We start from the raw sequence: 24,263 nt of genomic DNA, 5'->3' as shown, positions 1-24,263 counted from the left end.
ATTAGCACACTTCAATATAAATCATTTCACTGTTCTCTACAAGCAGAAATTCAATTTAATTCAACATATTGAGTGATATTACAGATGGAATATGCCAGTGGGAACACAGAAATTGGAGGAATATGGATCCCAATGTGGAACTTACTATCCTGTTGGACGGAAGAAATAGGAATTTTTCTAAAAATCAGAGGGACGACGGAAAGGATTAAATTCTAAGCTGGCTTTGATGCTATCTCTACTGTGCCTTAAAATACTATTTTCTATTTTCAGTAATACACACAATGCAGACACCTAATCAACGGTGTTAGATCAAAAAAACATAGAGTTAGAAACTTTTCTGCAGTCTTCCTTCCCACTTCACCCCTAACTTTCCCTCTTTCTCTTTCTCGTTAATTTGGGGAAATCATCAAAGGATGTGGGGGGAGTGAGAGCTAACAGAAGGCTCACCCCCCAATGCAGTAGTCTGCCAGCCAGAGTGAATTGCCCCGTCTGATGCCGTAATCTGCCATGGTCTTCCCGTCTTCCAGCCTCTTGCCATTGCAAGTCACAATCTGTTGCTCAGGCGCGATCGCGGTCTTGGTCTCGATCATCTGTTTCACCTGGGCCACTGAGCTGGACCTTCGTACCTGGAGGTGGTGCCTCTGCCCCCCATCACGTGACTGCACCAGAGTCACGGGCAGCTCCTCATCACTGGGCGTCACCACCTTCAGAGTGAGGTGGATGGTCGTCTCCTTGTCAATGCCGTAAGACGACAGCCTCCTCTGGGGCTTCAGCATCTTGGAGCCCAGCAACAGGACCTGGTCCTGCACGGGAATCTTGGTCTTAGCCCGGACGTGTTCTTTGATCTTCCTCACTGTGTCCTCCAAGTTAGCAGCGAATGTCATTGACGTCCTTCCCTCAGAATAGACCGTCACCTGGACAACGAAGGCCAAGAGACCGCAAATCAAGGTGCCTGGAACGCCTGCCACCTTTACACCACTGTCCCCTCCTTGCCCAGCCCCACCCTCCCTGCCTGCCTTGTCCTCCAGCTCCTATACAACAGGCTCTGTCCCTCCCTTTTGTGGAACTTCTCTTTGGGAATCTCAAGCTTCTAACTCAGGAAAATCATCGTTTTCCTTTACAGCCATACCTCTCATTCATCCCAACATCATCAGTGATTTCCCACATTTCACAAGCCTCCTATCCAGATAGAGGTTGTCAAATGTCAGAAACTAAATCCGATTACAAAGCACGCACAGTTATGCACCGGACGCCAACAACAGCTCCCAGAGAGAATCACCGACTCGTCAGCTCATGGGACACTCACATACTACCCTCCATGACTACTTCAGAAGGAGACCCTGGACAGGACACATACCCTCCGGACTCCCAGTTTCTTTCTTACTGTCCTATGGCCGTGTAATGACTCACACGTTATGGTGACACTGTGTTCAGTGTGACTTGTTCCCCTGGACTTCCCGTGTGTTTCTATCTACCTATTGCAGAATATGGTCTCCTGCAGCTAGACCAGGGCCTCACTCACAGAAGGCAGGGCCAGATCGAGGTCTTCCTTCCATAGTCTGAAGCTGGCCAGTGCAGCCTGTGTTGTCGCTGGCAAGCCTGGGAGGACCTCCCTCCTGCTCTATTCAAAACCATCTTCGCAGACTGGACGTCACAGACATTTCCTCACTGGACCAAGCCCCTCTGTGCTAAGCAGCCCCCCGAGGCCAGCCCACATGTACTGCATGCGCTCCTTATAGGCTCATGGATCTGGTCATTAACACCTTAGAGTGAATGAGTTTTGTGTACCTCTCTTTTGGGAGGAGAAGGTGTTGAAGAACCCAGGGACCCTAATCAAAAGGAGGAGAAAGGGCTCCAGACAACATTTCCATAGGTTCAAATCCAGCCCTGTGGGCCCAAAGCCCACTCTCACTTCCCACCATCCTCCCTAACAGGGCCCAGTCAGGCCTGACACAGAAGAGCACTGAGGAGCCAAACGAGCCGCTTCTATCCCCAGAACCTTCCTTCAGCTTCTATAGAGATCAGAGCCTGTCGCAGCCCCTGCAGGATGCCTTCCCAGCTGCTCTGCCCCCACCTCCCCGAGCTCTGTCCCTCCTGGACTCCTGAAATCACTCCCCAACCCTTGGCCATGCTTTCCCTCTCCCCATTCCCACTTTTCAACCCCAGCTTACATGGAGGCAGGAAGTACCAGATGCCATGTCTACAGCCAACAGAGCAGACACAGAAGGCTGAGGAATAGGACTGGCATCCAGCTTATGTACGAGCTGAGTTGGAAATCCCCTGCCTGAGCCACTGTGCCCACGCCCTTTGTTCTCCCTTGATGTCACGAATTTTCTTTCACTTTCGTTTGGACACAGTCAATACACACAGAGAATACTCTGATCAAAACATTCCTCTCATCCATTCTACCCGTTCCTCCTCTTCCAAACATAGGTAAGTCCTTCTCTGTGGAGAATGTCCCCACTTAACAATTCACCACTCCCAGTCTTAATTTATGACTGCCCAGCCTACAGCCTTGGGCCCTCACCCACTTCAAGACCTTTACTACTTGATGGTCCTCTCCTACTGCTTTTGAGAACCTGCCCCATGCATCACTCAGGGGCCTTCCTGAGAGCAAGGGTGCCCAGGAGAGGATGTAGAGTCCATGAGAAATGATGTGACCATGAGCAGCCTGTTCACACCACCCAGGCAGAGTGGGAGGCCCAGGAGAGGATGTAGAGTCCGTGAGGAGTGAGGAGACCGTGATCACCCTGTTCACACCAGCTGGGAAGAGTGGGAAGCCAAGGAGAAGACACAGGAGTCCATGCGGGTGATGAGACCGTGATCAGCTAGTTTACACCAGCCGGGTAGAGTGGGAGGCCAAGGAGAAGACATAGGACTCTATGAGGGGTGATAAGACTGTGATCACCTTGTTCAAGCCAGTTGGGCAGAGTGGGAGGCCCAGGAGAGGATGTAGAGTCCATGAGGAGTGATGAGACCGTGACCAGGCAGTTCACACCAGCCGCGCAGAGTGGGAGGCATGCCTCCAGATCACACAGGATACACAGCCTACTCTGAGAGGAGACAGGAGTTTCATTCCCAGGGTGCCACTTGCTCCCTTAACTTGGGCAAGTCTGTTCACCACCCGAGATGTTTGTTTTCCAGTGAACGTGAAATGGTTGGCGATAATTCAGAACACAGTTTGTAAAATGGACCCTACATCCCTGGGTCTGGAGCTCTCTAGCACTCTTCCGTTCCTGTCCCAGAACCAGCTGCCCAAACCTAGTACTTAGAACAATCCTGGCCCAACAATCAAGGGCCGAGCCCACCTCCCATGAAGCAGAACAATGCACATCGGCTCTCGCACTGCGCTGACTCTGTTCCCCGCCTTTACTGCTGGACACTCCCTACTCCCCGTGCTCTGTGATCTCACACACACCCATGCTGCTCCTTCCTCCCCGGCTCTGGAGGTTTGGATCAGACAAGAAGGGAGGGCACAGGCCATGTGCCCTCAGAGAATCTACTTTACTACTCTGATCCTCCTAACATTCCAGAGGAATCCCTGTCCTCCCCCAAACTCCCAGGACAGCGCCACAAAACACATTCTCCAAGAAAGCCTTTATGAAAGGAACTCCCAATTTTTTCAAAGTAAAAATCCCATAAAAATGACACTATCATCTTCTTTGGGTGTTCTTAGCGGCCATTTACCGTATCTTCAGCACTGGTAGATGTCAAATGATCCCATTTTACTGCAGGACTTTCCATTCTGAAGAACATGGGTTTCTAGAAGTGCCAATGTAGAGTAATGGGATCCAAGAACCAGTCCGGACTTTCAAAAAACTCAACATAAATCATGTTCTCCTATTTCAAGCTCCTATTAGATAGCCATAAACTTGGAAAATTTCTTTGAATGTATTTTGGGGTTGACGCTACTTCAAACACATAGGATGAGTAAGGAGGGAGAAGAGTGTCTGATGGAACAGACAGGAAACAGTGGCCCCTGCCAGTCTCCCTTCAGAGGCCTCTCCAGGCTCCTACCATCCGCTCTGTGCAGAAACCAGGACTGTGATCTTGGATCTGCAGCTCGTGCCCCCCCCCCACCCCACACGCAGCAGCCAATAGGATCTGCGAATTCTGAAACATCACCAGTAACCGAGCAGAAAAGGTCAGAGCAGGTGGACGGAGGCCAGGAGCAAGTCCACAGCAGGAAGAGAGGTGAACCTCACAAGCCCAGGCTCCTCACTTCCACATTTCATCTGCGCCCATTACCTTCTTAGCCCTTTGCCTCATTCCTGGAAAAGGAAGCAGAGAGGAGGCATCTAAAACTGCTTAGCATTAAATCATTCTTCTCCTCCTCCCCCTTCTAGTCTTTCCTGCCTGGGCAGCCTACACCATCTTGGGGCAATGATCTCCTTTCTCAGGCAAGCAGGGAACCTGCAGAGAAGCTCCTGCACAGAGAGCCCAGGAACCACGTTTCTCAGGAATGGTGTCTGTCAGAGCTGTACCCGCAGCTCTGATCCGAGCTGCAGATCTGCAAGTCTAGCAGATTCTGTGCATGGTTCCAAGTTCCCTGCCACCAGGTCAGAGAGCATGCATCTCCTTTCAGGTCTACCCGGTGTCACGGATTTCACAGAGACAAGATGTAAGCTGTGCCTCCTCCAGGAAGCCTTCCCTAGCTCCTGTCCCAGTCTGGGTCATGTGCCTATCCTCTGTCCAATCATTCACCTTCCCCAAGCCCCTCAGAACAAGTGTCTCCAGCAGGAAGATCATCTGTTTATTTATCTACTCGCCCCCATGAAACACTGGGTACCTGGGGCAAGGGGTCCATGATTGTGTCTTGACTAACTTGGATCTCTAGCACTTCCCAGGCATGCTGTCTGGTACACTAAATACTTAGCATTTACCAAATGCATGAATGAACTAAAAAAAAAAAAATGAGTAAGTAAGTGAATAACAAAATTGAAAATAACATTTAACGAGTACTTGCTAGACTTCAGGAGCTGCACAAGGTGTTCGTAAATGGCCCCTGATGCACTGTTCTAGCTTTCTAATGAGGTAAGTGTCTGTTTCCCCACTGCGGGGCACGCAGTGAGCTCACCCACAGTCACATCAGGAGGAGCAGGTGAGCAAGTCTTCAGGTGCACATCTCAATGGCTGTCCTTCTGCTCATCTCCTCCCAGTGGAAAGGAAGGGGGGCTTGACATGCACGCCTTTGCGTTACAGGGAGGGCACTCATCAGGGAAGGAGTGCAGACAGACCAAGGAAAGCAGAGCCTGCAAGGAGTCTTGTGAGGAATGAGCAAGGAGAGTCAGGGCCCATATGCAGGTAGGAGCCTCCCTGGAGGGGGGACCTGCCTAGACCATGGGGAAGCCACAGGCAAAGAGCCTGTGAGTGCAGCAGGCAGAGCCTGGGGGAGGATGGCAGCCCGCCCACGACTGGGAGAGTTAACGGTGCCACTGTCACACTCGCCTCAGCCACAGAGGATCTCCAGCAGGGAGCTACCTCAAGGGCCAGCCTCAGATTCTCCCAGGAGTCACTGATTCAGGGGATTCCCTACCCAGCCAGATCTGAATTCTGAGAAACACTGTCCATTCAAGGAATCAGAATAACGAACCTAGACATTGACCTCTCTCTTTTCCCTCCTCCCTTCCTCTGTGCAGTTCCCTTCCACGCGCCAAGGGGCAGGGCAAGGGCTGCCCCCGCTGAATCACAGCTAGGATTTCTCCCCAGGACCTGACCTCCACCCTGCTTCCTAGCACACTGTCAATCCGGCTTTTTTTCCCTCTGTGTCACAATAAATGTTTTCAGAGGTGGAAGGATCATTTTCCATCTGCCCTTCGACAAATTCAGGAAACCAGCCAAGGTAAAAGTTCATGAAGATCTCACCAGCTCATAAAACAAACGTCTCAGATACACACAGACTTCCCAGTGTGACTCCCTCGCTGATGGGCAGTCTTGGGCTGGTCATTTCTCTGCTGAATCCTTCCTAGAGAAGAGGCCTCTCTCCTGTCTCTTTAATGGCCCCCAGGAAGGTGCTTGTAAAACTGCTTTGACATCTAGAATATTGCTTCAGAAATGTAACCCAACCTTACTCAGAAACCTACTGTGACTTTTCCTTTATTGATGATCGGGAAAAAATATTCATCTACTCTCAAAGGTCAATTTGGAAATACTTATAAATATAAGTCTTTATTTGTGGATATTTCCATTATGTTCCATCTCTCTATATGTCTATCCTTACATCACTACTACACTGTTTTTCTCTCTCAAGGTCATAATAAATTTTGAAATCAGAGCATATAATTTCAACATCTTTTTTTTAAACAAATCTGTTTTTGCTATTCTCAGTCCCTTGCATTCCCATATAAGTTTTAAGATTAGCTTGTCAGTTTCTAAAAACAACAACAAAAAAAATCCTGCTTTTTAAATAGGTACTGTACCTATAGAGAAATTTGAGGAGAATACCCACTTTTTTTTAAATACCCAATTTTAAATGTTCTTCTAGAGTTTTTAGAGTTTAGCAGTTAGGTTTGTGATCCTTTTTGAGTGTATAATGTGAGATAAGGAGATCCAGATGAAAATACTTTTGGGTGTTGGTGTGTGTTGATATCTGATTGTAACAGGACAATTTTTAAAAAGACTATCTTTTCAAGGCGAGGCAAGATGGCAGAAAAGTAGGGGACCTAATTACATCTGGTTCCTTGAATTTAGCTGGATATCTATCAAAGCGTTCTGAATGCCCATGAATTCAGCCTGAGATGTAAGAAAATATATCTGGATCTCCACAACTAGAACAGTGACTGCTTTTTGCAAGGGTAGGACGTGGAGAGTCCTGAATCTGCGAGGAATTGTCAGAAGATAAATGGAGTGGGGAGGGAGCCTCCATAAGCTGGCTCCTAGAAAGCGAAAGAACATCGAAGGAAACACTAAATCAGAACCCTTAGAAGACTGCTCCAGTGAGAGACATCCCTCTCTGAAAGGGGCTCAGGGGATGAAAAGGGCAGAATTCTAGGTGAGGCGTTGTGGTTTCAGGACCAAGAGACACAGACGGAATGGGGGTGCCTGAGCCAGTAGAGTCACTAAGCAGTGGAGCAGGGAAACTGGTTATGGTCACCAAGCCCAAGAGAGACTCTCAGCTTGGCTCACCATAAACTGTGAGCTGGACCAGTCGGGTGACCACTCTTCCCCTGAGCACCCTGAAAAGGACTAGAACTTGCAGGCCATTTACCATCCCCTGGGAGGGGTCAAACAGCTGTGCCCATGAGCGGCAACAGCTCTCAGGGTCGGGGTGGCCCTGGAAAGGACAGTAGGACAGCACCCAGCCGTGACCCAGGAGCAGCAGAGCAGGGTGTACGAGTGAGCTGGCAATAACTAGCAGACCCAAGTACACAAAGGGCAGTGGCGCTCGCAGGTCCCTGGGACTCCCCCCAGGGGACTGTAGTGAGCATGCACCACAAGAGTCTATGAAATGTGGCACCCACAGAAGGAAAACTCTTTGTCCCAGAGGATTGATTGAAGAGGGGAGGGCACAATCTTTCAGTTTTAGGCCAGAAATCCGGGCACAGCAATTGTTGCTGACCCTCTGACATTGTACAGAAAGCCTCCAGGGAACAAAAATCACACAGACAACCAGCTTACACTGATCCCAGCCCCTTGACAAGGGGCGGGGCAGATCCATGGATGCAAAGACCCCTGAGAAGCAGCACAGCATACCCCTCCCCCAGAAGACAGGCTGGAAGAACAGGTGGACTACGACTTCATGGATCCACAAGACTGTACACCTCCCGCACCAGGGGAAACTAGTACACTGAGCTCCAGGTGTTTTCTCACAACTCATTCAACTTTCAGTCTAAAGTTTTCCATTTCTTTTTTTTTTTTTTTTACCTTTTCCCCATTTCACCTAGATACTTATTTTACCAACTTATGTTTTTAAACCATGTTTTAACTTTTAATTTTTACATCTGCATTTTATAGTTATATGCTTCATTTTAGTCCTTTGTTCCCTCCATTTAATTATGTAATATATATATTCTTTGTGTTATTTGCACTTTGGGGAGGTGGTGTCTTCTAACACAGAGACCAAAATTCAATCAGGAACAAGTGGGTCAGCCTGCTTTGTCCACCCTGGGAGATTATAATCTCCCCCCACCTTTTTTTTAGGTTTTGTTTCATTTTGCTACTGTTTGCTTTTCTGTTGTGGCTTGAGATTTTTCTAGGGTATATTTTGCTAGGGTCATGGTTGATAAATTGGACTCTGCTCATTCGCTCACTCATCCTTCTCTGGGCAAAATAACCAGAAGGTGGAATTCACAACAAAAGAAAGACTTAGAGGCAATGTTCCCTGATACAGAGCTAATCGTTATGAATGTAGGTAAGATACCAGAGATGGAATTAAGGATAGCAATTATAAAGATAATAGATAGGCTTGAGAAATGCATAAATGACAGTACAGAATCTCTAAGGGTAGAAATGAGATTGAATCATGTTGAAATTTAAAATAATATGAATGAGATGCAGTCTAAATCGGATGCTATAACAGCTAGGGTCAATGAGGCAGAAGAGAGAACAAGTGATCTAGAGGACAGGATGATTGGAAGGAAGAAAGAGGAGGAAAAGAGAGAAAGACAGCTAATAGCCCATAAAGAAAGGCTTCGAGAATTTAACGATGCCTTGTAACAAACCAATGTCAGAATTGCTGGGATCCCAGAGTGGGTGGAGAGAGAGATGGCTAGAAGGTATATTGGAGCAAAGCATGGCTGAGAATTTCCATAATCTGGGGAAGGAAACAAGCATTCATGTCCAAGTGGCAGAAAAGACCCCTCGCAAAATCAATAAAAATAGATCAACACCCTGTCATGTAATAGGAAAGCTTGGAAATATTAGAGAAAAATAAGTTATCCTGAGAACAACTAGGGAGAGGAGGTTTCTTACATATGGAGAGAGGAACACCAGACTACTATCAGGCCTGTCCACAGAACCAGGCAAGCCAGAAAGGGCTGGCAAGACATATTCAGGGTACTGAATGAAAAGAACGTGCAGCCAAGAACACGTTAGCTAGCAAGGTTCCCATTCAGAATGGAGGAGAGATAAAGAGCTTCCAGAACAGACAAAAACCAAACAAATATGGGATCACCAAGCCAGCCCTACAAGAAATATTAAGGGGGATTCTGTAACTGAAGAGAGACCCCAAGAGTCACAGAGATCAGAATGAAACAGATAATCTACAGAAACAAGGACTTTACAGGAAACACAATGTCAGTAAATTCATATCTTTCAATAGTTGCATGAATGTAAATGGGCTAAATACTCCAATCAAAAAACACAGGGTATCAGATTGGATAAAAGAGCAAGAACCATCCATACACTGTCTATAATAGACTCATTTTGAAACTAAGGACACCTCCAGATGGAAAGTGAGGTGATGGAGAACCATTTACCACACAATGGACCTCAAAAGAAAGCTGGGGTAGGGATGCCTGGGTGGCTCAGTTGGTTAAGATGCTGCCTTCGGATCAGGTCATGATCCCGGGGTCTTGGGATCAAGTGGCGCATCAGGCTTCTTGCTCGGCAGGGAGCCTGCTTCTGCCTCTGCCTACTTTTGCTCTCTCTCTCTCTCTCTCTGACAAATAAATAAATAATAAATAAAAATCTTTAAAAAAAAAAAAAAAGAAAGTTGGGGTAGCAAACCTCATATCAATTAGATTTTAAACCAAATACTGTCATAAAAGATGTAGAGAGACACTACATCATGCTTAAAGGGTCTACCCAACAAGAAGATCTAACAATTGTAAATATCTCTGCCCCTGAAGTGGGAGCAGCCGATTATATAAAACAATTAATACCCAAAATAAAGTAACATGATGATAATAATACATTAATGTGAGGAGACCTCAGCATTCCACTCACAGCAATGGATAGATCATGAGACAGAAGATCAAAAAGAAACAAGAGCTTTGAATGACATATTGGACCAGATACACTTTGTAGATATATACAGACTACTCCATCCTAAAACAACAGAAAACTCATTCTTCTCGAGTGCACATGGGACATTCTCCAAAATAGATCCCATACCGGGTCACAAATCAGGTCACAACCAGTACCAAAAGACTGAGATTGTCCCCTGCATATTTTCACACCACAATGCTTTGAAACTGGAACTCAATCACAAGAGGAAATTTGAAAGGAACACAAACGCTTGGAGGTTAAAGAGCATCCTGCAAAAGAATGAAGGGGTCAACCAGGAAATTAAGGAACTTAAACAATTCACTGAAACCAATGAGAATGAAAATGCATTAGTTCAAAACAGCAAAGGTGGTCCTAAGAGGGAAGTACGTAGCATTACAAGACTCTGAAGAAAATTCGAAAAATCCCAAGTACACAAGCTAACCGTACACCTAAGTGATCTGGTGAAAGAACAGCAAATGAAGCCTAAACCCAACAGGAGATGAGAAATAATAAAGATTAAAACAGAAATCAATGAAATAGAGACCAGAAGAACAGGGGAACAGATCAACAAAACTAGAAGGTGGTTCTTTAAAAGAATTGATAAGATTGAAAAACCTCTGGCCAGGCTTATCCAAAAGTAAAGGACACAAATTAATAAAACCATGAAGGAAAGGGGAGAGATCATGACCAACACCAAGGAAATACAGACAAGTATAATAACATATTAGGAGCTAATACATCCCCACCCACAAAAAACTAGGCATCTGGAAGAAATGAATGCATTCCTAGACATGTATAAACAACGAGACTGAAACTGGAAGAAATAAAAAACTTGAACAGACCCATAACCAGCAAGGAAATTGAAACAGTCATCAAAGATCTCCCAACACACGTGTCCAGGGCCAGATGGCTTCCCAGGGGAATTCTACCAAATATTTAAAGAAGAAATAATACCTACTATTCTGAAGCTGTTTCAAAAAATAGAAATGGAAGGAAAATTTCCAAACTCATTCTATGAGGCCAGGACTACCTTGTCCCCAAAAGCAGACAAAGACCCCATCACAAAGGAGAATTACAGCCCAATATCCCTGACGAACATGCATGCAAATATTCTCACCAAAATACTAGCCACAAGGATCCAACAGTACATAAAAAGGATCATTCACCATGGCGAAATGGGATTTATGCCTGGGCTCCAAGCCTAGCTCAAGATCTGCAAATCAATCAGGGTGAGACAATACACGTATAAAAGAAAGGACAAGAACCATATGACCCTTTCAATTGATGCAGAAAAAGCATTTGATCAAATAGAGCATTCTTTCTTGATTAAAACCCTTCACAGTGTGGGGATAGAGGGAACATACTTCAGTATCACAAAAGCCATCTACGAAAAGCCCATGGTGATTATCATTCTCAATGGGAAAAGAATGAGAGCTTTTCCCTTAAGGTCAGGAACGTGGCAGGGATGTCCCCTATCATCACTGCTATTCAACGTAGTACTAAAAGTCCTAGCCTCAGCAATCAGACAACAAAAAGAAATAAAAGCCATCTAAATCAGCAAAGATGAAGTCAAACTCTCTCTTTGCAAATGACATGATACACTATGTGGAAAACCCAAAAACGCTACCCCTAAGTTACTAGAACTCATACAGCAATTCAGCAAAGTGGCAGGATATAAAATCAATACACAGAAATCAGCTGCATTTCTATACACTAAAAATGAGACACAAGAAAAGAAATTAAGGAGTCAAGCCCATTTACAATTGCACCCAAGCCATAAGATACTTTGGAATATACCTAACCAAAGAGGCAAAGGATTTGTATTCAAAAAACTACAGAACACTCGTGAAATAAATTGAGGTAGACACAGGGAAATGGAAAAACATTCCATGCCCATGGATTAGAAGAACAAATACTGATAAAATGTCTATGCTACCCAGAGCAATGTACACATACAGTACAATCCTTATCAAAATACCATCGACATTTTTACAGGGCTGGAACAAACAATCCTAAAACTTGTATGGAACCAGAAAAGACCCCAAATAGTCAAAGAAATGTTGAAAAAGAAAATCTGAGCTGGTGGCATCACAATTCAGGAATTTAGGCTCTGTTACAAAGCTGTAATCATCAAGACAGTGTGGTACTGGCACAAAAACAGATATATAGATCAATGGAACAGAACAGAAACCCTAGAAGTGGATGGTCAACTAATCTTCAATGAAACAGGAAAGAAAATCCAATGGAAAATAGTCTCTTCAATATATGGTTTTGGGAAAAATTGGAAAGCCACATGGAGAAGAATGAAACTGGACCATTTCCTTACACCACACACAAAAATAGACTCAAAATAGATGAAAGACCTCAATGTGAGACAAAACTCCATGAAAATCCTAGAGGAGAACTCAGGCAGCAACCTCTTCAACGTTGGCCGCAGCAATTTCTTGCTGGACATGTCTCCAAAGGCAAGGGAAACAAAAGCAAAAATGAACTATTGGGACTTCCTCAAGATAAAAAGCTTCTGCACAGCAAAGGAAACAGTTGTCAAAACCAAAAGGCAACCTAAGGAAAGGGAGAAAATATATGCAAATGACATATCAGATAAAGGGCTGATATCCAAAATCTAAAAAGAACTCAAACTCAACACCCAAAGAGTAAATGATCCAGTCAAGAAATGGGCAGAAGGCATGAACAATCTTTCTCCAAAAAAGACATCCAAATGGCCAACAGACACATGAAAAAAAATCATGAACTTCATTTGGCATCAGGGAAAAACAAATCAAAACCACAATGCAATCCCACTTCACCCCAGTCAGAATGCCTAACATGAACAAGTCAGGAAATGACAGATGTTGGCAAGGATGGAGAGAAAGGAGAACCCTCCTACACTGTTGGTGGGAATGCAAGCTGGTGCAGCCGCTCTGGAAAATGGTATGGAGGTTCCTCAAGAAGTTGAAAATAGAGCTATTCTATGACCCAGGAATTGCACTACTGGGTATTTACCCCAAAGATATAAATGTAGGGATCCAAAGGAGCACCTGCACCCCAATGTTCATAGCAGCAATGTCCACAATACCCAAACTATGGAAAGACTCCAGATGTCTACCAACAGATGAATGGATAAAGAAGATGTGGTACATACATGCTATGGAAGACTATTCAGTCATCCAAAAAATGAAATCTTGCCATTTGCAATGATATGGACAGAACTAGAGGGTATGATGCCAAGTAAAGTAAGTCAATCAAAGAAAGACTTTATCATATGATCTCAGTGATATGTGGAAGTTAAGAAACAGAACAGAAGATCAGAGGGGAAGGGAAGGAAAAATAAAACAAGATGAGACTAGTGAGAGACAAACCGTAAGAGACTCTTACTCATAGGAAACAATCTGAGGGTTGCTGGAGGGCAGGGAGGTAGAGGGATGGAGTAACTGGGTGATGGGCATTAAGGAGGGCATCTGGTATAATGAGCACTGGGTATTACCTAAGACTGATGACGGACACCTGGGTGGCTCAGTCATTAAGTGTCTGCCTTCAGCCCAGGTCATGATCCCAGGGTCCTGGTCAACGGGAAGCCTGCTTCTCCCTCTCCAGCTCCCCCTGCTTGGGTTCCCTCTCTCGATGTGTTTTTCTCTGTCAAATAAATAAATAAATAAACTCTTTCAAAAAAAGACTGATGAGTCACAGGCATGTACCTCTGAAGCCTATAATACATTTTATATTAATTAATTGAATTTAAATTTTATAACTGTTTTTGAAAAAGAAGTTTTGCTACCATGTCTGAGGGACAATGTGGAGAGGTCCTGAGAGAACAGGTGGGTCAAACGAAATCCAGAAGAACCAAGACTTACGGTTGAACAAACCAAGGTACTAATCATAGGAGTAAAGCTGCCTTTGGCTCTGGAGCAGTCCATTTCCTGGCCAAACCCCTCCAAGTGATCCCAGCTGATGCTACATGAACAAAAGAAACACCAGCCAAACATTGCCTGTGTCTGGCTCACATGATGAGATACCATTAAATAGTTGTTGGCTTAAGTCACCAATTTTGGGGGCAGTTGGTTACGCAGCAGTAGGCAACTTGGAACACTCCCAGGGCAGCCACCGGTGTGAGTAAAGGGAGGGGTAGAAGCAAGAATGTGGAGGGCGAGGAGATCTGACCCACCTGCTCACAGGCCTTGTGCAGCTCTCGGTTCTGCTCGTTTTTGATCTGGGACATGGTATTTCTATCCAACGGTAATTAAAGCTGGAACTCCTGACCTTATCCCTTGATTGGTTTGCTAGAACCCAGCTCATCATGGGCAGTTCCCAACGCCCCCATGGATACTCGCTGTGCCATGTCAGGAGCCCTGTCTCTGCTAAAGCCCAGTAGTGGGCCAGGAGCTATCCCCTAATAGGACACACCTCTTTGCAGGAGACAGCACGGCTCCATTAGGAACATGGGGTGTGTGTCGTGACTCTCTGTTGGGGCCTTACCAGCAGGAACACCACTCTGCATCTTGTCCCACCTCAGCGACCTCTACAGCCTGGGCGTCTCTTGGCTGTGGTGCAGCTACTCCAGAGCCCCGTTCTGTTCTGGGCTCTGGTCAGTCACTGGAAATGGTCTCATGAACGCAAACATGTTGCCTCTGGAATAGAAGGAGGGTGTCCAGACGTTACTGGTGTTACCATTAACTGTGTTAAATATGACAAGGAATAATCTGTTCTTTACCTTAGAGCAATGATCTGGCATGCTCCAGACCACTGGCCCTCTAGAAACTTCAGGGATGTGGAGGGCCTTGAAACATAACAGGGTTTCTCTCCCAATGTCAGGAGCACACTGCCTTACCAATACCACCAACCTATTCACCAATCCTGGCTCATCCTGCTGGTGTAATTATATATCATCAATATGGTGGAACCAAGTGAGGTTCTGTGGCATGTCCAGAAGGCCCATACCCGGAGGCCACCCGAGCTGCCTCATATTTTCTCATGAAAGCAGTTAGATTTTCAGGCATTCTGCAAACCAGTTGTTAAAACAGCCACTATTAAAAACAAGTCATTATAAACTTATAAGTTGTATTAAAAGCAGAGATAATATTTTAAAGTGATCATTTCCTAGTTATTTTACTATATTTTGTAATTTTTTTTTTGCTTTAATTTGTATTTATTTTATGTAGAATTACTCCCAGGCCATACACTGTTGATTTTCAGTTCTTCTGGGATAGCTTTTTCTTCTGAGCAGCCTCCTCTTCTGCTTCAGGAGCAATCTGCTCTCTCTCAGTAAGGCTCATCTCAGTGTGGCTGGCAGAGCTTATGTGTGGTTGAATCTGACCATGAACCCAGTAACTTCTGTGTCACATTTGGGGCTTTGTTCACCTGGATGTGCTCAGGGACCAGAGAATCTACTAAACTCTTAAGCTCAGCATTACCCTTTGCATTTTAAGCATGTGTCTCTGGCACTCTTTTTGGGCCACCGGCCCTGTGTCCACCCCTCTGTTTGGCCTGGGCACACCTCCCAACGCCACCATTGTACCCAGGGAGCAGTGCACGCTGCTTCTGCAGTGACGTCCTTCAGATACATGGTGGCTTTCCAGATACGCATATTTCTGATGGCCTGGGCAGTTTCAGGTGTGATCTTAAAGTGGACACGAAGATTCGAGCTTCTTGATTTGCATGATTTTGTAGGGTTTTCTGGGTCAAGTGAATAGTGAACTATTTTCAGAGATAACCTCAGACTGCTTATGGGACGAGCTATATTTTATGCTAAACTATGCTTATTGACATCTGTTATGTCTGTATGATTAAAAAAATACTATAATACACTGCATGGGGGTGTGTTACTGTATACAGCTCTCCAAATCTGCATTTTCAGTAAAGTTACACTTTTGCTGGAAGCTTAAAATCAGGTGTGGTAGAAAAAGTCACACTACAGAAATCACCAAATAGGACAAACCATAGTTTTCTTTCTGTAGCTCCAGCACATGCTGTCTACATTCCTTTGGACCACATTATGATGCCAGAGTTGTGATATAGTACAGAATCTGTGAGGACAGAAATGAGATCTAATCAGGCCAAACTAAAAAATGCTATTTGCATTGAGACTGCAGTCTTGCAGTCTCTTGCAATGAGATGCAGTCTTAACTGAATACTCTGACAGGGAAAAAGATGCAGAGTGATCCAGAAAATAAGCTGAAGAAAAGAAGGAAGCCAAGGAAGATAGGGATAAACAGCTAGAAGTCCATGAGATCATACTTGGATCAATGATAGTATGAAACATTCTAATGTCGGAATTATTAGGATCCCTGAAGGAGTGGAGAGAGAGGTCTAGAAGATATATTGTGCAAATCACAGCTGAGAACTTCCTTAACCTGGAGAAGGAAACAAGCATTCACGTCCAAGAGGCAGAGAGGACCCCTCCTAAGATCAATAAAAATAGATCAACACTCCAGCATAGAACAGTAAAACTTGCAAATCTTAGAGCCTAGGAAGGTACCCTAGAGCAGCTAGGGGGAAAAGATTGCTTACGTACAGAAGGAAAAACATCAGAATAATGTTAGACCTGTCCACAGAGACCTGGCAAGCCAGAAAGGGCTGGCAGGACATATTCAGTGTACTAAATTAGAAGAACATGCAGCCAAGGATACCTTACTCAGCAAGCCTGTCACGTAGAACAGAGAGAGAGACAAAGAGCTTCCAGGACCAGCAGAAACTGAAAGAATATGTGACCATCAAGCCAGCCCTGCAAGAAATTTTAAGGGGGAATTCTATAAAAGAAGAAAGACCCCAATAGCAACACAGACCACAAATTTAGAGACAATCTATAGATACAGGGACTTTACAGGCAATATGATGGCACTAAATTTATATCTTTCAGTAGTTATCCTCAATAAGAATGGCCTAAATGCTCCCATGAAATGGCACAGGGTTACAGATTGGACACAAAGATAGGATCCATTCATATACTGTCTACAAGAGACTCATTTTGAACCTAAAGACACTTCCAGATTGAAAGTGAGGGGATGGAGAACCATTTGTCATGCCAATGGACCTCAAAAGAAAGTGCGGGTAGCAATTCTCATATCAAACAAATTAGATTTTAAACCAAAGACTGTAGTAAGAGATGTAGAGAGATACTATATCATACTTAAAGGGTCTACCCAAGTAGAAGATCTAACAATTGTAAATATCTATGTCTCCAACATAGGAGCAGCCAACTACACAAGCCAACTATTAACCAAAATTAAAAATCATATTGAAAATAATACATAATAGTAGGAGACCTCAACACTCTACTCTCAGCAATGGAGAGATCATTTATGCAGAACAACAAACAAACAAGAGCTTTCAAAGACACACTAGACCAGAGGGACTTAGTAGATATATACAGAACATTCCACCCTAAAACAACAGAATACTCATTCTTCTCAAATGCACATGGAACTTTCTCCAGAATAGACCACATACTGGGTCACGAATCAGGGCGCAACTGACACCAAAAGACTGAGATTATTCCCTGCATATTTTCAGACTACTATACTTTGAAACTGGAACTCAATGACAAGAAGAAATTTGGAAGGAACTCAAACACTTGGAAGTAAAGAACACCCTGCTCAAGAATGATCAGGTCAACCAGGAAATTAAAGAACTTAAACAATTCATGGAAACCAATGACAATGAGAACTCATTGGTCCAAAACCTATGGGATACTGCAAAGGCGGTCCAAAAAGGGAAATACATAGTCATCCAAGCCTCTCTCAAAAAATTAGAAAAATCCCAAATGCACAAGCTAAGCTTACACTTAAAGATCCTGGAGAAAGAACAGAAAATAAGACCTAAACCAAGCAGGAGAAGAGAAATAATAAAGATCAGTACCGAAATAAATGAAACAGAGACCAGAAAAAAGTAAAAGAGATCAATGAAACTAGAAGCTGGTTCTCTGAAAGAATTGGTAAGATCAATAAACCTCTGGCCAGACATATCCAAAAGAAAAAGGGAAGGACCCAAATCAATAAAATCATGAATCAGCAACTTCTCTCACAACATGTCTCCAAAGGCAAGGGAAACAAAAGCAAAACTAAATTTTTGGGACTTCATCAAGATAACAAATCTTCTCCACAGCAAAGCAGTCAACAAAACTAAGAGGCAGCCCACAGAATGGGAGAAGATACTTGCAAAAGACACTACAGACAAAGGGCTGGTATCCAAGATCTATAAATAACTTCTGAAACTCAAAACCCAAAAAAAAAAACAAATAATCCACTCAAAAAATGGGCAGAAGGGGGCAACTGGCTGGCTCAGTTGTTAAGTGTCTGCCTTCAGCTCAGGTCCTGATCCCAGGGTCCCAGGATCGAGCCCTGCAATGGGCTCCCTGCTCAGTGGGAAGCTTGCTTTTCTCTCTCCCACTCCTCCTGCTTGTGTTCCCTCTCTCACTGTGTCTATCAAATAAATGAATAAAATCTTTTAAAAAAAATGGGCAGAAGACATGAACACTTCTCCAAATAAAACATACAAATGGCTAATAGACTCATGAAAAAATGTTCAACCTCACTAGCCATCAGGGAAATACAAATCAAAACCACACTGAGATACCACCTCACACCAGTGAGAAGGGCAAAAAATAACAAAGCAAGAAACAACAAATGTTGGAGAAGTTGTGGAGAAAGGGGAACCCTCTTACATGTTGGTGGGAATGCAAGTTGATGCAGCCACTTTGGAAAACAGTGTGGAGCTTCCTCAAAAAATTAAAAATAGAGCTTCCCTATGACCCAGCAATTGCACTATGGGGTAATTACCCCAAAGATACAGATGTAGTGAAAAGAAGGGGCACTTGTACCCCAATGTTCATAGCAGCAATGATAGCCAAACTGTGGAAGGAGCCAAGATGCCCTCCAAGAGATGAATGGTTGTCCATGTACACAATGGAATACTACTCCGCCATCAGACAGGATGAATCCCCACCATTTGCATCAGACATGGATGGGACCGGAGGGGATTATGCTGAGTGCAATAAGTCAGGCAGAGAAAGACAATTATCACACGGTTTCACTCACATGTGGAACATAAGGAATAGTGCAGAGGATCATAAGAGAAGGAGGAAACCTGAATGGAAAGGAATTAGAGAGGGAGACAAATCATGAGAGACTGTGGAACTCTGGGAAACAAACTTGAGGGTTTAGCAAAGGGCGGTAGGGGGATGGGGTAGTTGGGTGACAAGCATTAAGGAGGGCCCAGGATTTGATGAGCACTGCGTGTTACCCGCAACTGATGAGTCACTGAAGGCTATGTCAAAAACTAATGTCCTATATGTTGGCTAACTGAATTTAAATTAAAAAAAGAAGACGAAAAGTATACACACGACAGGAAATCATTTCCCCTATGAAATCTGACAGCACTTCCTCCACCAGCTGAACAACAGTTAAGATCACAAGGTTAAGCTTCTTTGATCTGTTCCCTCAAAACCCACAAATCCAGTCTAATCAGGCAAAATACCAGTAACTCCCCTTGCGGAACATTCTACATTCACAGAATCTTGTGTGCCTGTCCAGACGCCACCTGCCCTGGCGGTGCCTGTGACTCTCCAGGACCATAAGGGCTCAAGGAGAAACTGCCCACTAGGAGCCACGGTGGCTCCCACATCTCTAGTTCTTGTGGAGTCTGACCGTCAAATATGTGTCACAGCTGGAAGGAAGGGGGATTGCTGCGCCTGTCTGCGCCGTGGCTATTCTGGTCAGTGCCACACTCAGGGCTTAGTGGGCCACCACCTGTCTCGGCAGGCTAGGAGGCTGTGGGCAAGGAGGCGCCGCAACTCCGCAGACGCAGAGCACCACAACCCCCCATGGACCTGTCCGTTTCCCCAGCAGCACAGTCAGCTCAGTAGCTGGCGGTGGGGGGTGTCACGGCCCAGGCTGGCCAGGGCGGAAGGATCGGAGATGCCTGCCTGGATGGTGGGTGGCCAAGGGCTCATCCTAACACCTGAACGTGACAGCTGACCCATCCCCAGCTGGCCCCTGAGATGGGACAAAGGGTTCAACCGGTGCCAGGGGAGCCCCAGCTGCCCCGAGAAGACAGCTCTTGCTATCTGGCTGGTCACTGACCCCAGTCCTGTGTAAACCCAGGGGTGTCCGTGGAGTGCCTGCCTCCCGGGTCGGCCTCGCAGGAAGCCGAGGCCGCGCAGGTGCAGTGGGGCCAGCAGCCCCCTTCCCACGGGGACCTGCACCTTCCGCTCTCCGCCGGGCTGACTTGGCTGGGAAGGGGCAGTGGTCCTGAGGACTGTCCCGCGCCTGCTCTCAGAGCCCAGGACCCGGGATGGGGGTGGAACAGCTGTCATGTGTGACCCCTGGCAAGTCCCCTCCATCCCGAAGAGCTCCCGTGCACGTGGAGGAAGGGGAAGAGGGCGAGTATGCGCAAACCCAGCCCTTAACCCCTACTCCCAGCTTCACCCTACCCGGACCCGAAGCCTGACCCTTGATCCTGAGGCCGGTCCTAGTCTTCAGCCTCTAACACTCAGCTCACCCGAGGCCTCCAACCCGGATCCGGACCCTGACCGCCCTAGGAACCCCTACCCCTCCCAGCTCCCACACCCCAACGGCGGGAGCCGAACCTAGAGACTATGCTAGGGCTTCCTGAGGCTCACTATCTACCAGCAGACCCCGCCCTCTCGAAGTAGTGGGGCCACAGAGCCCTGGATCGAGGCCAAGAGCCCAGACAGTCGGAAAGTGGCGAGAGTTGGCGGAGAGAGCCGAGGGAGGACTTGTGCGGGCTGAGTGAGAGTTGACGGAGTGGGCCGAGTGGTGACGGGGAGAGCCAAGCGGCGGTGGGGAGGGCGGAAACACAGTTATGTGTAGTGTACGGAGCAGGCCGAATGGTGACAGGGAGGGCCGAGGGAGGACACGTGTAGTGTCGAAGGTTGGCGGAGCAGGTCGAGTGGTGGGGGAGCAGGCCGAGCGGTGGCGGGGAGGGCCGAGGGAGGATTCGTGAGGTGCCAAGGATTGACGCAACCGCCCGACTGGTGATGGGGAGGGGTGAGGGAGGATGAGTGCCCTGGGGAGGATTGTCGGACGAGGCGGAGTGGCGGCTAGGCGCGCCGAGCGTTTACCGAGAAGGCCTAGGACGGCTGAAGGACGGACACCCGGGAGTGCTGGGGGGAGCAGTCGAGGGGCCACGGGGAGGCCCAGGACGCTCGATGGAGCTCCAGATGGGCCGTGAGGGCTGAGAACTGACAAGGAACGAGGGGCGGCGCGCGGGCCGGGGGCGAGCTCGGGACCCCAAGGCCGGCCCTCTTGCCCAGCTGGGCCCCACCGGACCTGACCCGCTGGCGGCCGGTGTGCAGTTCCATGGTTTGTGGCGCAGCGGCCGGAGCCGGGGGATGGCCCTGTTCGGGGTCCGTCCGTGGGCTGCGAGCGCTGGTTGTGGGGGCGCTTCTGGGAGTGAGCCTCGGGCGGGCTTGGGGGAGGGGCGGGCTGGGGGGACGGCCGGGGTCAGGAACGCTCGCTCTCGGGTGCTCACCGCTCGGGGGACCGTCTAGCGCTCAGAGTGTGTGGCCACACGCCCCCCTGCATCGCAGCCTCCAGCCTTCCCCGAAAAGTCCCAGGGGCTCCGGGGCGGAGCCGGGGTGGCCGTGATGACCTGTGACACCGGCCAGGGCTCGGTGGGGCCTGCACGGCCTCAGGAAGAGCCGCACACACCCGCGCTGAACCACGTCCCGAGCCGTCGCCCTGACCTCGAGGACACCTGTGAGGGCGCTCGCCGCTCAGGGGGACAGACCGCGGCACACTGCCTGCACTGCTTGGTTTTCTCATTAGGAAGGAACGTTCCGGGAAGGCACTGAAGCTCTTGCAACATTCTTTCAACCGAAAATCCGAATAAACCCCCTGCTTCCACAGAAGGATGCTAACCTTAACAATAAAAATCGTCTTACCAGCCAAAACTGAGCTTGGAAATAACAGAGAACCGCAATTCGGGACAAGCAAGTTATGACGAAGCCCTTAGCAAATCCAGCAATCAAAGGGAAGGAACTTTGTTTTATGGGAAAAAAGGAAGAAGTTGGGAAGTGTTGTTTTGAACAAAAATCTAATTGACACACACAGGTAGGTGCCAGATTCTCCCCATTCTCCCCATTTTGTTGTAGCTGCTCCTTGGTTTCCTTCAAATCTGCATGGCACCCACCATAGCTCTGTGTCACCCCCAGTGTCATCTCCAGGGGCACCGCTGCCCAAAGACTGCCCCCCCCATGTACAGGCCAACAGCTTGACAGTGTCCACTCCTATTTAGGAGTGAGCCAGAAGACCAGCGGTCAGCTATGAGTGCTACCTCCACAGCGGTGGGGAGCCTTTGTCCAGCCCAAAGAAGGGCTAAGTTGGGTTCTAGCTCCAAAGGCTTTCCCAGCAGCCAGGCCGCCAGGTAACTATCACCGAGTGGAGCCTGAGTTCCACCTAGTGCACGGGTTTTGTGGAGTTGCAGTGAATCCCTGCTGGACCATGCTGAGAGGCTCTCTGGTCACCAAGCCCTAAGGACAGATGATGCTCCTAGGGGAGTGCTGGGACCTGTGTTCTTGACCAGATCTGCTACTATGCTTCTAGCATCAGACAGAATGCCTTTTCTAGGCTCCTTTTTTTCTTGCTAGCGTTTTTCTATCTAATAAATATCTCATTAATATTAACCTTTGAATGGGAAAATTATGCTAAAGAGAAGCAGTTTGAGCACAAACATTTACACATAAATCAGTCGAACAAAATAGAGATTCCAGAACTAAATCCACACTTTTCTGGTCAATTGATCTGTGACAAAGGAGGCAAGAATATACAGTGTAAAAAGTTCTCTTCAACAAATGGCGCTGGGAAAACTGGACATGCGAAAGAATGAAAGTGGACCGCATTATGGCACCATACACAACATAAACTCACGCTGTGTTAAAGACCCAAATGTGAGACCCCAAACCATAAAATTCCAAAAAGAGAGCACAGGCAGTAATGTCTCCAACATCAGCCATAACAACATCTTTCTAGATATGTCTCCTGAGGCAAGGGAAGCAAAAGCAAAATTAAACTACTGGGTTTACATGAAAATAAAAAGCTTTCACACAGCAGAGGAAACCATCAGCAAAACAAAAAGGCAACCTAGGGAATGGGAGAAGATATTTGCAAATGACATATCCACTAAGGGATTAATACCCAAAACACAAAGAATTCATACAACTCAACACACAAAAAATCCAAATAATCCAATTAAAAATGGGCAAAGGGTCTAAATCGACATTTTCCCAAAGAAGACAGACACATGAAAAGTTCCTCAACATTATTGATCATCAGGGAATCCAAATTAAAACCACAATGAGATATTACTATGTATCTATCAGAATGACTAAAATTAAAAAACACAAGAAATAATGAGTTGGTGAGGATGTGGGGAAAAACAGAATACTCATGCACAGTTGGGAATGCAAACTAGTGCAGCCACTATGGAGTTTCCTCAGAAAATTAGAAATAGAATGACCATATGATCCAGTAATTCCACCACTGGGTATTTACCCAAAGAACACTAATTTGAAAAGATATATGCACCCCTATGTTTATAGCAGGATTATTTACGATAACCCAAGTGTCCAGCAATAGATGAATGGACAAAGAAGACGTGAGATACATACGCACACACACACAATGGAAGACTACTCGGCCATTTAAAAAAAAAAAATCTTGCCATTTGCAACAGCAACTGTATTTGTTGCTGTATTTTCCTCCTCTGCTTCCTGCCACTATCCACTAACTTGTAGTCAAGCGTGGTGTGTTCTGTTTACAGACGGACAGTCATGATAAACCCCTCAAGCTCTGATGATCCCTCTATCCCCTCGTCCCTCTGGCTGCAGCTCCCATACTCGCCCCTACTCTGGCTTTGTGGCAACATGATAGTACCTCCAGAAATTGCAAGTAGATAGACACAGATATCCTTCCCTGTTTGCACTCTGCACACCCCAGTATTGTTCAATAGGTTACCCTTCTTCTAAAAATAACCAGATTTGTTTTCTGCTGCATATAGCTTAGACTAATCATTTGACTTTAATATCTATTTCTACCGTCTCAAAATCCAGCTCCTAATAAGACCTCCTTCATAAGATCCACTTCCAAAGACTTTTATCTGCCTGAACCTCATATGGCTTCCCCCTCCCCACTTTCTACTGCAAAAAAAAGGTAAGAACATAGAAATAGATAAGCCAGTAGCCACTCCAGATATTTCAAACCTTGGAAACTATTAATCAGGCATGAATCGCATAAAAATATTTACTGTTAGAACTAATATGGATGTTATAACCAACTATTATTAGTGGCAAAGGCTGCAAACCTGTGACACAGTCACTCCTTCTC

General features: G+C 46.2%; 1 protein-coding gene across 4 annotated transcripts; it reads right to left on the bottom strand.

Moving 5' to 3' along the window:
• Nucleotides 1-20,707, bottom strand: LOC125101972 (ubiquitin D-like). 4 transcript variants are annotated; one of them, XM_047732623.1, is made up of 3 exons: nucleotides 20,540-20,707; nucleotides 14,401-14,552; nucleotides 1-914 (listed from the first exon to the last, which is right to left on the bottom strand). In XM_047732623.1, exon 3 carries the CDS (start codon nucleotides 882-884, stop codon nucleotides 444-446), a length of 441 nt encoding a protein of 146 aa, XP_047588579.1. In that variant the 5' UTR covers nucleotides 885-914; nucleotides 14,401-14,552; nucleotides 20,540-20,707; the 3' UTR covers nucleotides 1-443. The 4 variants fall into 4 exon arrangements, with proteins under 4 accessions (XP_047588579.1, XP_047588580.1, XP_047588578.1 ...); XM_047732624.1 differs by lacking the exon at nucleotides 14,401-14,552; XM_047732622.1 differs by lacking the exons at nucleotides 14,401-14,552; nucleotides 20,540-20,707 and adding an exon at nucleotides 14,329-14,350.
• Between the last annotated feature and the right edge of the window lie 3,556 nt (nucleotides 20,708-24,263).

Source organism: Lutra lutra, chromosome 6 (assembly GCF_902655055.1).
Source record: "Lutra lutra chromosome 6, mLutLut1.2, whole genome shotgun sequence".
NCBI classification, from domain to species: Eukaryota; Metazoa; Chordata; class Mammalia; order Carnivora; family Mustelidae; genus Lutra; species Lutra lutra.
The sequence above is the reverse complement of the archived record's forward strand: the minus strand, read 5'-3'. Positions and strand labels throughout refer to the sequence as shown.

Excerpts from the sequence above, each read along its gene's own strand:
- LOC125101972 (XM_047732621.1), bottom strand. The coding sequence starts at position 2,198 with ATGGCATCTGGTACTTCCTGCCTCCAT. Across the intron at positions 915-2,171 it reads CTGGTACTTCCTGCCTCCAT|GTGACGGTCTATTCTGAGGG; the intron begins GTAAGCTGGGGT and ends TTCGTTGTCCAG.